Raw genomic sequence first — 17,318 nt, 5'->3', positions numbered from 1 at the left:
AACTTACTCTCTATGACTTGTTTTTGCTCGTCATGTCTTCTAGAGCTAAGCAATAGTCGGCAACAGCAATAAAAATCACAGAACGGTAGCAAGAAAGTGACTTGTGTGTGTTGAAAATGAGCTGCAGTAACCAAATTTGACCACAGAATGTCATTCTTATGTAATGCATGTTTAAAAGCAGCTGAAAACTCATCTGTTCAGGCTGGCTTCTGCGTGACCTTCGGCTGATTCTTTGTCACCACCTTCTCCTCCTTCAGATCCTCCTAGAAAGTCTGCCCTTCCCAGGATCCACTCATTACTTCCTTCATCTTCACTTTTTCTATCCCTTTCTTCACACTTTCTTTTCACATATTTTTATTTCTCCTAATTTGATGATTTTTTTAATATTTAAGTCTTGTTAGTTTTTATTTTTTCATTTTTTGTGAAGCACTCCATGATTTTTATCTAGAGAGGTGCATATAAAAGATTATTTCTTCTTCTTAAGCACATACACACCAAAAATAAATGTAAAGACCATGGACACTGCTATGACACCACAGAAAAACCTGTCAAAAACCCAAGCGCTGTCAACACACATATAACATTGATGCTTAAAATCTGGAACCATTTAAAAGAAATTACTGGATGCTGTCCCACAATGCATGTGGGGATCATGACTGAACATCAAGAAGGCATTTTTATATATCACTCAGTGAGCATGTGTTTTGCCCTCATTCTGCCATATTTGCTTGTGTTGCCTGTGAAAACACCTTTTGAAGACACATGAGTCTATCCTGTGGAACGGGAGTAATAGCATGTCATGAATAAGCATAAGAGCATTGTTGCAAAGCAAAATATTGCAAAATACCTTTAATATTGTTTGTCAACAATTATGTTGCTTTTGTGATTATTTTGAGTCAAAATCAAGAGAGTTGTTTTAAATTGCATCACATCTCTCCTTTGAACACCGTGACCATCAATATACCTGCCCCCTCCTTTCATCTATGCAGCTTAGAGTCTCATTCCATCTCGCACACAGGACTGAGTGTGATGGTCCAGAGGTCAAGAGGTGTGAGTGCCCTTTGACCCCTGAAGCTGCCTGTGCAGGGTCATTTTCCGAGCATGTGCGTGTGTATGTCAGAAATGCTAACACAAGTTTCCATGTGAATATGTGGAAAAGCAGACACTCAACAGGCAGAAGCACCATGGACTTTAAATTTTCTACTTATTGTGTCACTGGAAATTATTTCAGAATTTTTTTTACCGAGCAGGAAAACCGCATCATCACTCTGTTCAACAGCTGTTTGAAGGTATATTTAGAGTTTGTACAGTGCTTTCTGCACAACATTTGAGAAATTTCCAGGTTTGCTTAAAAGTTACTCAAAGGTAACAAAACCTAGAAATTATAAAACAATCCTTGATATAAATGCAGCATTGATGTTATTGTCTATAGTAACAGTAAATGCCTAATGCTTATGAATTATGTGTATAAAACAATCAATTTGGAAAGTCTCCATTTGCGATATTATAAATGGGGAAATTAGAGTAATAGCACCTCTCACAAACAAGAGAGGGCTGCCGAGCCCTGATCCCCAATATCCGAGCTTCTCAGCTTATAGCAGCCTGAGCGGGGGCATGGATGAGTGTGTCCTGCTCCTGCTTAAAACGACTCATTTGGGATTGCAGAGAAAATGTCAAGAAACAAATACTGACATTGCATTATGCAAGACTGATTTTGAGCAAAGAACTTTGTTAACATGTTTGTATTGCCTTTAAATCTTAAATCTGTATTTGCACCATTATTCTATGATCTGCTACATTATAAAAGTTCCCCAGTTTGACACAGCTGAATGCAAACTGTGGGAGCAGGGTCAAGTAAAGGGAAGTGGGATTCGAACATACCTCTTCATTATTAAAATGCTGCTTTTAGATTTTTGAAAGCTGGAGTGTTCTTTGGCAGGAATCGTTCAGGACAGCGACAGGATCTGTCTCATTTCTCCGTCACTGTTTACACATTTCCTGTCATCGCTGCTTGATATTTTCCCATTATTTAACTTGGCTGTCGATTAATCTGTCAGCCACGACAAGACAGAAATAAGAGCCAGATTTATGTACGCAGACCGAGGCAGGACTACCGCAAACCCCACCAGTCAGGCACCACCTTATATAAAAGTCTTTCAGCTGCAAATCATGTTTCTGTAAGATCTTCCGCTGCTTTGGCTTTCGACTCCAAACATAAAGAGTCGATTACAAACCACAAAACTCTCATGACCTGATGTTTTCAGTGACCACCTTTTCACTGTGTGTGTGTTTTGTGGATGAATGATGAAAAGTAAAATCATACATGACTGAAGATAAGGAAATACGGGAGGAGTATCTATGTCCCTGCAGCAACAGAACTTTTTTGGAACGAGACAATCTTTACTTTAAATGACTTCTCTGCTCTAGTAGAAAGACTTAAGATTGAAACAGTTCATAATAAATTGCAAAAAGGGGCCAAATTGTCCAATTTCAGTGTGAGCAAGCCACCCATTTAGTGCAGTTTTCTCTCAACGACGGTCCAACACTTTGTTGCCGTCTTAATGACAAATGATGGGAAAGTTGTTTGCAACATCAGCAACACATTCATCTCTGTGGTTTGGCATTTTAACACAGTCAGTCTCAGAAAAGTTAAAGCCAAAGCCACTTTTAGTCAAAAACTATTTAATTAGATGAAAAATCAAGGAATTTTTGTTAAATTCATTTCAGACACTTTTGACTGAAAGTAGAGTTAACAGAGATGTGCAATCCACTTTTAGCAACTTTATTAGAAAAATTCCAGGTGGACTTTTAAAAAAAACGTAACCTCAATATGCTGAGAGGTTTCAAGCTCAGAAGGCCAAATACTCAAAGTGTCCTTTTGGTGTGAGTCTGGTGTGTGTGAACATGACCGGTAGAGCAGCAGGAGGTGAAGAACAGCATGTGTGATGATGAATATCATCCAGGGCTGCTGCCATACTGACTTGTGTATTAGAAAAAGCCCCCAGCCAAATACGCCCTCACCCCCAACACACACACACACACACACACACACACACACACACACACACACACACACACACACACACACACACACACACACACACACACACACACACACACACACCATCTGCATAAAAGTAAAGTCATCAAAGGTGGAACAGAGAGCCGAGTTCAGAGTCATCTGGTCAATCTGTTTAATATAGCAGAGTCGTTACATTTTTCAACAAATTACTCTGTGTGTGTGTGTGTGTGTGTGTGTGTGTGTGTGTGTGTGTGTGTGTGTCTGTGTCTGTCTGGGTGTCTGTCTGTGTCTGTGTGTGTGTGTGCGTGTGTGTGCTGGGTCTAATCAAAGACAAAGAAAATAGGAGGAAAGGCACAGAGAGAATGTGTGAAATGAAACATATCTGAAGTTAAAAACAGTTTGCCTGCAACAGCTGTCGGTTCGACTGAAACCTGCAAGTTTTTTTTCTTTTCCTGTTCCCTGCATCACACGGCTCTCACACCATAACCTGTCAAAACAACAGCTGGGCAACATCATGGCAAGCAGCTGAACTGTAAATGAAAAATGTGCGAAATGCAGACGACCGTCACAGCGCTTTCCCTGCAAACATAACTCCTGTTGTGTCAGGCCTGTGAGATGTCTGAAGAGAAACATGGAGATTTAGCAGTTTATCGTCATACAAAGTAAACCTTGTTAAAAGAATTTCAAATTTCTCAGGTTTGTATATTTTTACTCTTAAATCAAACCGCCGTTAACATTGATATGTTTTTCAGATATTGTCTCTGGTTGCTCCAAACTGAATACGACGCAACTCTCTGTCTTCGTCATCAGCATAACCATACAATTTCTGTTTGAGTTCTTCATTTTAGATCCATCCAAACATAGATTTCTTCATAAAGAATGTTCACATGCTGTGGAAACAGATTTCCCTATTGTGGTTAGCTCTAAGAACAGCCTCATTTTGGAGAAATACAGATAAATTATATACTAATCTAAGTGGAATCAGTTACAAAGGTAATTTCCCCATTTTGAAGCAACTCAAGTTTCTAAAAATTCTAAGTAAATTATGTAGAAAAGTCTTTACAGTTTGCATTACAGGGTTATTCACAAACAGACCTGTGGTTATTTTCACGATATCATATGGTACCTCTTGGTTAAAAGTGTAGAAGTGATAAAAAAAATCTAATTTTAAGGATAGAGATGACTCAAAACCCACAAAAAGAATGAAAGTAGTGCATTTTATTTGTGGAAAAATGTTTATTATTTAAAACATTTGAAGTTTTGTCTCTGAAGTCAAACCCGTTAAGTCGGGCAGGCTTTGATGTGGCCACTAAGCACAGGAAGACACTGACACAAGTCAAACCAGTACCTCGGTGCCCCTTGAAGCACATTGTATACAATGGTTCCCACTACAAGACAGCATCTTCACCAGTTCTCGCCAAGCAATCTGCACAGCCAGGGGGTGTTTGTTCTGTCTGCCTTCATAAAGAGCTGGAAACATTCAACTACTTTAACCCCGTTAAAATCTTGGGTGGCCTCAAGAGCTGCTAAAAGGGCTAGCTTACGTTTCATCGTCTCTTTATTTAGTCTGAAGTGTGCACATTCCCAAAAGCCTTTTGTAAAATCCCTTTATTGTTGAATGCGTGTGCACATGTGTGCATGAATGCATGTGTGTGTGTGTGTGTGTGTGTGTGTGCGTGTGTGTGTGTGTGTTTAAACGGTTCGAGTTTCCCACAATAAAACCCTCAAATCACAGTGAATAAAAGCCATTGTCAATAACTAATGCCTGTTTCAGTCTAAATAAATCATCTAAGAGTTAAACACTCACATAATCAAACCGTTATTAGAACTTTATAACATATCCATGTATTTTAGGTGACACTTTACTAACTTTATTAACGTGACTTAGTGCATTTATAAACTATTAAATAAAGTAAATTAACTGATTAACCATATTATGTAATCCATTAATAAGCTGATAACCCCCCTGGCTCTTTGACCAAACTTTAAGAACATTTATACTAGTTAACAATAACAGGGACATTGATAAAGAGACCCTTTGTTTATTAATGCTTAATAATGCACTAAGTAACATTAATTAAAGGGACCCTTATTGCACAGTTTAACCATATTTCATCCAGTTTCCTGGATGCCGACATTTTATTTAACATCTCAAAACATTAATAGAAAATGGCACTGTAGAAAGACTAAACCAAACTATCTATCTCCATTTATATTTCCGACAGGAGTTAGTTTACAAGGGACCATATTTCACATTAGAGAGAGGGGCGAGCAGGACCTCTCCAGGCAGTAGACCCACTCACAGCTGGTCGCTGTGTCAAGGTCACTAAGTGAACAACCACGACATAATCTTCAAAAACGCTCCTGAATAAACAGTGGAAACATTTTCACAACCTCCCATAACCTTTAGGTTCAGCTGGAGTCTTGGTGACCGTGTTCCTAAAAGGGGGCCAGACAAAGGTCTGCTGGAGGTGTGTGTTTGTGTGTTCTCCTGTGTGTGTGTGTGATGGTTGGAGTGTTGATGGATGACTTTAAACGGAACTATTTATTGGCTAATATTAATATAACAACCATAATAACCAGTTTTGTTGTGTAATGTATTATATACTTATGTTAGCCTGGCCTCTCAGACTCCTCCTCTGTTTAATTCTGCACAGAGAAAGGGTCTGGGAACTCTCCTATTCAATTAACCCTAACCCCGAGAATTCTAACCAAGACAATCAGCGCTGAGTAGCGTACGTCACACACAGCGACGCTCAGTTTCTCATAAACAACGAAGATAGCAGCGGAGTTTGCTACGGCTCTTTCCTCTGTTCTACATGACTCCATGTCTTTAAAACCACAACAAGTAGAAGCGCTTAAAGCCTTTCTTCTAAAGAAAGATGTGTGTGCTGTCGCCAGACGGCCACCATTTTTAACTACAGCTAAACAAATACAGCGTAGCGCGGTACAATCGGCATTTCCGTCTTTTTTTCTGATTGGTTATTTTTGAGCTGCCTAGTCCCGCCCCTCATGTGCCTCTCTGCCTGTGAGTTACCAGACTTTCTCTGTGCAGAATTAAACAAAGGGCGAGTCTGGCAGGCCAGGCTATAAATGTGATAAAGAGATTACCTTTGGTAGATCCTCCACCAGAGGGCAGTAGACAAGAAAAGGAGTGAATGTAGCCAGTTTCTGAAGAAGCTACTAGTCCTGATGCTCCATCTGAATGGTTTAAGGCCAGATGTGGTTTTAATGTGGATTTGCAACGGTCAGGAAGCAGTTAAGCTTAAATTGAGATCATTTTGTGACATTTGTCAGCCACTGCTCTTTTTGCTGTTTTTTTAGCACAACGGACATGAATGGGTGGCAGAACTGAACCATAGGCAGCTCAGTTTAGTAAAAATTTGCTTTTCGTCTTGCTGAAATAAGCAAGAATTTTCTTTAAAAAGACTGAATGACATTTCTTGATCCAATCCCTTGAAGTAATATTCAACATTAAGGGTGTCTTTGCAAGATTGAGGGATTGAGGCACAGCAGTAGCTCAGGAGGTAGAGCGGGTTGTCCTGTGATAAGACACAAAGTGTCCTTGGGCAAGACACTTAACCCACCTTGCCTGCTGATGGTGGTCGGAGGGACTGGTGGCAACAGTGCATGACAGACCTCCGTCAGTGCGCCCCAGGGCAGCTGTGGCTACAATGTAGCTCATCGCCACTAGGGTGTGAATGTGTGTGTGTGTGTGTATGGGTGAATGGCTGATTGTGTTGTGAAACATCTTGGTGGGGGGATGTAGAACCCTAAGAAAGTGCTATACAAATACAGGCCTTTTACCAAAATGTGTATGGATCTCTTAGTATTGAATCCATGTAAAATAAGGGGACTCTTTTCCATTTTGCGTCTCTTTATGTTACATGAAAGCAACTTCAGAGGAAGCAGACACTGCTTTTCCTTGTAGCTTGTTCAAATATATAATACTCAATTGACTGAAGGTGTTTTAGCTCAGATTTGCTGTGCATTCATGCACCGTTTGCATCAGGACCCGCGGGATCCTGGTGTGGTCATCTGTTCCTGAGCTCATGCTGTGCCCGTTGTCACCAGACATCTCAGCTCTTTAGTACTTAATACTGATTACTTAATAAGTGAAAAATGATGAAGTAATGGTGAGGTCTGACAGTCAACTGTCTGAGTGTAGTAAACTAATTCCGCCCTGTTTGTGTCACGTGTTTTTCTGGTTTTCTGACCATCTAAAAAAATGCATGCTGGACCAACTGGTGGCTTTAATTGACTCTGTGCTGGTTCTACGTGTACCTACCTCTTGCTTCGTAACAGTCTTAATGGGCTTCAGCTGCAACATTAAACTGATTAAAGTTATGATGAAAGTTACAAAAACACTCAGTTATTCCACATCGAGAAACTAATTGCTCTCATGGTAGAACTGTTTGTCCACCAGGTTTTATGATCCGGTGAAGCTCCCATCATTTACATACTGAAACATAAATAACCAGTATGCTTACATACCTGTAGCTGATTAAGCCTCTAACATAAAATGAACACACCAGTTAGTAAGTTTCTAAGAGCTCCACCTCTTCACTTGCATTAGTGCTTGCCTCAAAAACTTGCGCCATTAACTGCTTTGATGTAGACAGGGGTGCCGAGAGCCAGTGGGCAGAGCAGACAGCTGCTTGGTGCCTCCTGGTCATTAAGGGACAGCAACAGTAGTGAGACAAGGAAATGCTGTCAGCACCGTTAGTCGTCTCGCACTCCCTCACAGGCCCTCCTGATTGGTCAGCTCGGCTCATTCTAGCAGGGATCAGACAACCTGGGGGGGGGGGGGGGGGGGGGGGTGTTAATGACAAAAATATAGTTTGCTGCCAGATATACCATGTTGCATCGACCCCTTAACACTATTTTTAATTTTTACACAATCATGTTACTTGCAAACCATTTGATTTCAGACTTGGTGTCCATGGTTACCCGTGAAATACCACAGATCAGCTGGCTCATGCAGAATATTCATAAATTGACGAATAATTGGCTGGGGGCTTTTTCTAATACACAAGTGAGTATGGCAGCAGCCCTGGATGATATTCATCATCACACATGCTGTTCTTCACCTCCTGCTGCTCTACCGGTCATGTTCACACACACCAGACTCACACCAAAAGGACACTTTGAGTATTTGGCCTTCTGAGCTTGAAACCTCTCAGCATATTGAGGTTACATTTTTTAAAAGTCCACCTGGAATTTTTCTAATAAAGTTGCTAAAAGTGGATTGCACATCTCTGTTAACTCTACTTTCAGTCAAAAGTGTCTGAAATGAATTGAACAAAAATTCCTTGATTTTTCATCTAATTAAATAGTTTTTGACTAAAAGTGGCTTTGGCTTTAACTTTTCTGACTGACTGTGTTAAAATGCCAAACCACAGAGATGAATGTGTTGCTGATGTTGCAATAAGAGGAAGTGATCCAGAAACACCTGAGCACATTTCTAGGACAGGTGTGATTTATAAAGCAGCAAATGCAAGCAGCTGTGCTTCATCAGTCGGAAAATTAGTTTGTGTAGGTACATTTTCTTTTAATGAGCTTAAGTAGAGCTGTAATAAATATTCTATGCAAAGTTTTATTAATAAATATATATGATCATGACAACCTTGAGGCGCCACTGGGCGTAGGGACTACATTTTGCATGTGGCATTGGTTTATGTATATTATTTCTTTTCATTGCTTGTTTTTTTTCTCGTTTTGTTTTGTTTGTTTGAAAATCACATGACAGAATAATATAAACTTGTGGAGTATAATTATGTTCATTTGATGAGTCAGGCTTAAAAAAACATTCTAACTATATATCGTCACAAAACATTCAATTCAATTCAAGTTTATTTATATAGCGCCAAATCACGACAAGAGTCGTCTCAAGTCACTTAGCATAATAAACATTCCAATACAGGTCATTTCATTAAGCCAATCAGAAGAAAGTTTCCTATATAAGGAACCCAGCAGATTGCATCAAGTCACTGACTAGTGCCAGTCTTTACAGCAATCCTCATACTAAGCAAGCATGCAGCGACAGTGGAGAGAAAAACTCCCTTTTAACAGGAAGAAACCTCCAGAGGATCCTGGCTCAGTATAAGCAGCCATCCCCCACGACTCACTCTGGATCGAGAAGACAGAGCCGACACACACACACACACACACACACACACACACACACACACACACACACACACACACACACACACACACACACACACACACACACACACACACACACACACACACACACACACACGCACGCACGCACCAAGTAATGTTTCTATGGTTGCATTGTGATTTCTTAGTAAATATTCTATTTGGTGAGAGATAAACTTTATTGTATTTATCCTAGTGAATCTATAATTAAACGGGTAAACTAGTAGTAGCACATTCAATGTCAAGGAAAGTAAAATGTTATTATCAGGAGAGGGAGAATGTTTAAGTGGTTAGCAACAGTGTGCTAGACGATGGCCCCCTCCATGAGGCCACCACAGATCTATAAGGAGAGAGAGAGAGAGAGAGAGAGAGAGAGAGAGAGAGAGAGAGAGAGAGAGAGAGAGAGAGAGAGAGAGCTAGTTTCAGCAATATTTGTTGAATATGTATGTTGTACAAACCTGGTGAGCTCACCTATGACACAACTAACGTGTTTTCTATTTCTGCCTCCGCGTCAGTAGCTGTGCAGCCGCAATCGAAACCCTTTGTTGCATCCTGACTTTTAACTCGCATGCAGGCAGACGGCTTCTGGTAACCAGTAAAGGGGCCATAAAACGGCCCTGTGCCTTTGGTTTTTGATAAACCACATGAAACAGAAGGAAGGAAAAGGGTTGGACCAGGTGGACCAGCTTTACGCGAGCACACAGATCTTATTGTGTACCGATCACAGCTCAGAAGTGTCAGCTGTGGAGCAGAGAGACAGGTCAGTGTCGTGCTGAGGTGCATATGTGTGATTTACCTCAGTGGGCAGAGAAGAAAAAAATCTTCTGCAGTTTAAGAATTTATTTTGACCAAATGTGGAGATAGATAAGTACCTCAACAACATGCAGTAAAAAAAGGAAGCATTGCCAAAAGCTATTTAAAAATGACATAAACAGGAACACAGGAGGGGGATCATGTTGCTGCGTAGCATCAAGTTGAATGTTTCCAAGTGCACAAACAGTCTCACAATTCTGCTGCGAACAGTTTAGTGAAAAAATAAATGTAAAGGTTATGAGGGAAAATCACTTTAAAAGCGTCCTAAAGTAGAATATGATTATAAAAGGTTCTATATGTCATTTTGAGCATACAGTTTCTTTCCTCCTGACTTCTTTTATTTGTCTTTTCCAACCCCTGATAGTTTTATGGCTTGGTGCTCTGACTTGTCAGAAGAAAGAGCCAGTGACCACAACGTAAACCAGTAATTGGTTCACCTTGAAAGCCGATACGGACGCCTTGACCTGCTGCCAGTCTGGCAGCCAGCTTCTCTCCATCCTGTCCTGCCAGCCTGCTTGTGCTCCTGTGGTCAGAAAAACAAACATCATATTCAAAAAATGCTCTTTTTTTTTCTTCTCCTGACATGCGTCTTGGTTACGCGGCATGTAGCCCACAAGCAAATAAACGCAGGGCAGGAGACCACTCTTAGGTCTGAATGTCTCACGGGGAAGAAATATTAGATTTACAAAGCTAAATGGATGCTCTTAAACCCAGTTAGTTTATTATTTGGATCGTAACAAATGATTGGCATTTGGGCAATTATCTGAGGCCATGTTTATGACAACTTTCCATTGTTCTCTTACATTAGCATAATGCCAATTTGCTCTATTTAGCAGACATGGGACCAAAAGTCTCAAGGCTTTTCAGCCATGCAATTTCAACCTTGAGGCAAGTTCTAAACCTTGGATTTCAAATCCTAAACAAGTAATTTAATCAAATGAGTCATTTATTTACAAAAAATAACAAAAAAAGATAGAACTGATGATTCCAAAGCTGTATTTAGCTGCAAATGCACCTCAACATGAAGAAAATGGCTGATTTTGCATTTCTCAGTCACTTATTGTGTTGATCCCATCTAAGGTATGGAATATTTAAATATAAAATCGGAAGGATGGAGCACCCAGGTGAGCCAAGGTTTACTAGGTGCGTGTCAAAAAAGGAAACTAACGTTTCAACACTGGATGTGTCTTCATCAGAGTGGAAATATTTTAAGTCAGAATCCTCAAGTCCAAGTGAAGTCACATTTCTTTCCTCAAGTCGACTCTAAAGTCAGCACAATTCTGATTCAGCTCCTAATCATGTGACTTGAGTCCACAATGCTGCAAATTGTATCAGTTTGTCTGACTCTGTTTTTTCTGAGAAGGCCTTCACAGGTCTGATGCGTCTGTCTCTTTGTGCCTGCTGCAACAGGTTTTCTGGAGATCAGATCAGTGGATGTGGGAGTGGTGGCCATCAGGGGCTTCACCAGCAATCACTACCTGGCCATCAGGGAGAACGGCGTCCTGTATGGAGCGGTGAGTTTCAGCTTTTATTATCTGTTTCAGAATGTTATGTTTATAATTGAGTCAATGTTCTGTTGTCGTTTCTCTAACATGCTAAATACACCGCTCCAAAGATTAAAGGAATATGTTTTAATCAGTGTTTAGTACCAAGTCTGGTCACTTCAGTAACAGAAGAGGTCAAAGGAGATTCAATGTGATGATAAAATTAACAACAGGTCCTCTTTAGGAGCAATAATGAAACAACCACTGATGTCATTTTAAATGTGACTAGTCAGTGTCACCAGTGGTGGTGTGTGACGACACCTGGACCCTACAGAGGTTGCACAGGCAGGCCCACTCCACTAGGATGACACATGATTACGTGGCATTTGACGTTGTTGGCAGGATCCATGCAGTACTGGGAAGCTGAAACGTCTCCCCAGCCTTCCTTAGTTTTTTAGGAGTGATTCATCACTAAGTTCAGCTATGTTCATGACATAAAACATGCAGAAAACACGCTGGAACGAGACTGCAGCGCCGGGTATGTCCGCTCAATTTCTTTTCTAAGTCCAACAGACTGGACCGGCACTCTGAAGTTGCAAATGTGTTATTTTGGCCACAGAGGATGGTGGAGGTCTGAGTAACATTTCATTACCCCTGTAAATGCTTATGAAAAAGTTGCATAGTATCCCTTTAAGCCTCGTTCACACCAAATGCAGAATGCATGCAGTCCGGTTTCCAGCCATTCACACCGACTGTGGTTTGTGTGCTGTTTCCAGAAACTTGCCGCCACAAGGGCACCAGGTGATATGACATAATACGTTTAAGAGATACTTGTAAATATAACGTGAGCTATCTGTGAACTGATATCACTGTTATTAATAATAAAGACTTGGTCATAACATCACGTTATCCCCTCAGATCAGAGACCTGGGAGTCACCTTTAACCCTACCCTCTCTTTCCAACCATACATTCATCACACCACTAAAACTGTGTTCTTTCACCCCTGAAATGTTGTTCGTCTCTGCCCCGCTCTGTCCTCCACTGCTGGAGAAACCCTCATCCACTCCGTCATCTCATCCAGTGTGAATACTGACTGACTGACGTGTTTTTAAGTAGTGTCTCATTCATCCAAAAACAGAAACCAAATGTGTCAGCGCTCCTCTTTGCTACCTCATTCCCCTTTCATGACTCTATTCTTAAAAAAGGAAACACAATCCCTCAGGTTTTTGTATTCTTTTTGACCCCCTCTAGGGAGAGCAGCATTTGTTTTGTCTATTTTCTCTCATCCTGCGCTTTTCTTCATCTCATTCTCGCCCTCCTTTTTTCCTCTCTTCCAAACTTTGAAAGATCGGAACTCTTCAGGCGCTCTCAGTCTCTCCAGAGCCACGCCGCAGACGAAGTGACACTCAGTTTAAGAAGAAAAGGAAAAAAGAGGCGTTTTGTTGCAGGGCCTGAAACTGAATCCTCATGACGTCAAGCCTCCGTGGCACCGGCTAGTGAAGAGGCCGCAGCGTTTGGTTACACTTGATGGCCTTACACAGTGACTTCTTCATCTGCTGGTGATCAGTTGAACTCATTGTGTCCTGACTCCTTCAGATTAAATGTCACAAAAGGTTATGATTACCTGCTACCATATTTATCGTGCATCTGAAGAGCCAAAGTTGCACATGTTGCTTTAATTAATCAGATTTTTGCAATTTAGTGGGATTATTAAATGTTTAAAATGTGATCTAACCACTTGCAGCAAACTGGTACCAACATCCTTATTTTCATTAATGTAATTTCATTTTAATGGAAGGGCAGCCATCTTTCTCACACACACAAACACACATAAAGTTAAAAAGCTGCCCGCCGTCGGTTAAATATTCTCATTTTGCTTTGAGAACATTCAGTTTTTCTTCTGGAACCAATTTGAACAGCTGTGGCCTGATTCAGAGAGTTTGTGAGCAGGAGGTACTGAGCATGTGTGTGTGTGTGCGTGCGTGTGTGTGTGTGTGTGTGTGTGTGTGTGTGTGTGTGTGTGTGTGTGTGTGTGTGTGTGTGTGTGTGTGTGTGTGTGTGTGTGTGTGTGTGTGTGTGTGTGTGGGACGAGTGCATTTTTCCCTGGGACTGCGTTGAGTTAACTGCCGACTTAAGCGACGTTAGCCCTGAGCACAACGGCAGCTTCCAGTAAACTGACAAATGCCACTCTCTCAGATCTCCTTTTCTATGCGTGTATAGGTTACCGCGGTAACGTAAGCCTCAAAGGTTGTGTCACGATGCACCTAACCACCGGCAAGCCGTAACCTTTAAACTGTCACACTTTATCCCCAGTTCCAAAACCATCCAATCTCCTGCTTTTACAGTTTACCAACTCACCATCTTCTCAACTCCCCAGTTTCATTATTTTTGTTACTACTGTCTTTTATTTCATCGTTTTAAACAAAAGTTTTAAGTGTTTGTCATCTTTTTGTTACTTTCATTTACGTCTGTTTTTGAGTAAATCTTTGGTCGATTGATTGAATGATTGATTGATTGATTGATTGATTGATTGATTGATTGATTGATTGATTGAATGATTAGTTGATTGACTTAGCTATACCATAATAGAAAGGTGAATCATACCTATGATGCTTTTGAAAAATAAGCGTGACACATTGGAAAAAATAGAAAAAAATAAAAATAATGTCTCTAAATAGAGTCTGATCTTGAACTGATGAGACCAAAGCTTTTCCTTATTCTGTATTCAAAAAGTCTGCTAGCTAACTAGCAATTTGGCATCAGTAGTTAATTAGTAGAAAAAAATTATGAAATGAATTGAATAAAATGACATTTTAAAATGGTAAATCCATTTTCATACATTGAATCATTAGAAATCAAACTTTAAATGGATACTATGCAACTTTTTCATATTTTTAAATAATTTTCTTGAGTCAGTATGTGCTAAGAAGATCCTTTAAAGCGTTAATGAAATGTAACTCAGACCCCCACCGCACTCTGTGGACAGAATATACCACTTGCAACTTCAGAGTTGCTGGTCCGCTCCCTGCTGGTGGAGGGAGTTGTAACGTGGAGTGGAGCTGACATGGTGGAATTGGAGTCTGCTTCCAGCACATTTGCTTCAGATCATGAACACAGCTGATTTGTTTAATTTAGTGATGAATCACTCCTGTAGACACTAATGAAGGCTGATGAGACATTTCAGCTGTTAGATAAATGTGTCAAAACTCACAGTGAGGAAATAGTTTCATTTTTGATTTAACAACAGTGAATTAATAATGGACCCTAGGGGGTGCTAAAAAACAAGCAAACTCCTTAGTTTCCCTTTAATAATTTAAAAATACTGAAAAGTACTTGATTTCTAACTCCAAGAATGCCTGCACATTTTGTTCATTTGCTATTTTTCCATGTGCATTTCCTTGAACAAAACATAAGCTGTGTAAAGAAACAACTGATGTCTTTGTTAAGTCGGATCAATTTTGGTTTAGCCCACATTGGCAATGTAAATAACAATTAAAGGGCTTTTCTTAATACAGAGCCTTGAGGAACACCTGTGAAATCCAAATAACAGGAAAATGACCACTGAGCCCTCCTGAAACCTAAAAATGTTTGGTAAAAAAATTTTTTTTAACTCATCAACAGAGAACCAAAGAAGGGGCTTGAAAAACATAACTTTGTCTGTTGCACATTTAAACGTTTATGTTCTTCTCCTTCACAGAAGGAATTTGGTCCTGACTGTCGTCTAAACGAGCGAATCGAGGAGAACAAGTACAACACCTACTCTTCAGCTAAGTGGAAGGTCAAAAACCGCAGGCGCATGTTTGTGGGACTGAACGCCAAAGGAAAGCCAATGAAGGGAAAGAAGACACGGAGGAAAAACACAGTCACTCACTTCCTCCCCATGGTGTTGAAGTAACAATGATGGGACGCATCAACCACAGGGGATGTCAGTGATGGATACATGGGACGGATCTGAAACCGATCTGTAAAATGCACTGAGGAGGCTAAGAAATTAAATCTATAGACTTTTAACTACTTTTGGATTTAGACATTTGTATTTTAAAGAAAAATATATCAGTATAAAATGTATATATTTTCTGTTCTAAGTTATAAAGTTAACTGGCACAGTAAAACACAAAAAGGGAAACAACTTCTGTGCCAAAATGTGACCTAGTAGCTCACATTTCGATATGTGTGAAGTGCATGAGCAAGGAGATCAAAAGAACATGGACAAAAGCATTTAAGAGAAGAGAGGAAAGTGGACGAATGTCATCAGAAAACTGAGAGAAGGGGGTGAAAAAGTACAAGTGAGTAAAAACTGTAATAAAAGAACATAGTTTAATAAAGAAAGCACCAACACAAATCTAACACTATCATGTTTTTCTCCAGATTTATTTATTTTATGTAATATTTAATACAAAAGGAACAAAGGACAAAGTCTTGTCTTTTTTCAAACATTTATGCTTCTCTTTTTGAATACTAATCATTTAAACCTGAATAAATAAAAAGAATATATTTGTGTTTAACATGCTTGTGTTCACTGATTTGCTTTGATATCCTCAAAACAATAACAGATGGTAATGATAAATGACCTGCACTTGTATACTCCAAAGTGCTTTACACTACCGTGTGTCAGTCATCCATTCACACACACTCACACACTGATGATGATGAGCTACAGCCACAGCTGCCCTGGGGCGCACTGACAGAGGCAAGGTTGTCGAGCACAGGCACCACTGGCCCCTCTGACCCCCACCAGCAAGAAAGGAGGGTTAAATGTCTTGCCCAAGGACACAACAGCAGAAATCTCTTTCTGGTGCCAGGATCAAACCTGCAACCTTCCGATTACTGGACAACCCACTCTACCTCCTGGGCTACTGCTGTCCTAAAGACACTTTATTTGTTTCTTATATTTTTACACTTTTTTACACGTTTTTGCAAACATGTCTAAATGGATTTTGCCTATTTCTCTGAGTAATCTGATTTCTTCCCACTGTTCTAAAACATGCATTTTTTTAGATTGATCATAGCTTCACGTGTGTGAGCGCCAGCGTGTGTGTGTTTTAAAACCTAAGTATGTGTTTCTGTAATGCACTGGCACATAATTCAGAGTGTCCCATTGGCTGCTGAAATCCGGTATAGGTACCCCCGTCCCCCAACAACCCAGACCTTGGACAGGATTTATTGGGTACAGGAAATGAGTGTGTTGCTTTGAAAAATCAATCTTGACTCACTGGACACCTACAGAACATTTCTAAAGCTTTCGAGCACATCTATTAGTCATCATTGATGGAAACCTGTGATAAAGCCATTATCTGGATGGAGCACTCACTCAGATCCGGGGATGACTAAGCACTGTAAACAGAGGTTCAACTCTAATTAATGGATTTCACCACATATTACTTTATCACAGTGCTAGTCTCAAGGTCAGGAGGTATGTTTGCTGTGAAGACCTAAAAATCATCTAAGTTATCTTTCAAAACAATCCACATAAACTAATTAAAGAGTCAATGACTTGTTAAACACAATCATGACATGCTGGCTGATTAGGTCTGTCTCTCAGCTGAAACCTCTCCTGTACAAGTACACACGGCAAACATGGCTTCCTGGAGGATAAACACACTTTTTTATGTGATAACAACAAAGACGAAACAGGTTCCAGAAATGGCCGTCCCACACACACACACACACACACACACACACACACACGTTTGTGTGGCTGCGTCCCAAGTGCATCAGGGTGTCCCAGCAGCTGGGAAAACCCTCCTCCTTGACCTTCTGTGTCTGAAACCTGTTGCTGTGCCCCCTGAGACAGAGAGACACATGGAGTGGGGCATATGGTATAACATAAATA

General features: G+C 40.3%; 1 protein-coding gene across 1 annotated transcript in view; it reads left to right on the top strand.

Moving 5' to 3' along the window:
* The window catches only part of LOC107372696 (fibroblast growth factor 10), a 23,919-nt gene extending 7,929 nt beyond the window's left edge, over window positions 1-15,990 (top strand). The window contains exons 2-3 of the mRNA XM_015940899.3: window positions 11,411-11,514; window positions 15,183-15,990. Of these exons, the coding sequence (XP_015796385.1) occupies window positions 11,411-11,514; window positions 15,183-15,380 (302 nt within the window). The 3' untranslated portion in view covers window positions 15,381-15,990. The remainder of the gene's footprint in view (window positions 1-11,410; window positions 11,515-15,182) is intronic.
* The last annotated feature ends 1,328 nt before the right edge of the window (window positions 15,991-17,318 follow it).

This window comes from Nothobranchius furzeri, chromosome 6 (genome assembly GCF_043380555.1).
Source record: "Nothobranchius furzeri strain GRZ-AD chromosome 6, NfurGRZ-RIMD1, whole genome shotgun sequence".
Taxonomy (NCBI): Eukaryota; Metazoa; Chordata; class Actinopteri; order Cyprinodontiformes; family Nothobranchiidae; genus Nothobranchius; species Nothobranchius furzeri.
Note: the sequence above shows the minus strand (reverse complement) of the source record. Positions and strands in the feature narration are given on the sequence as shown.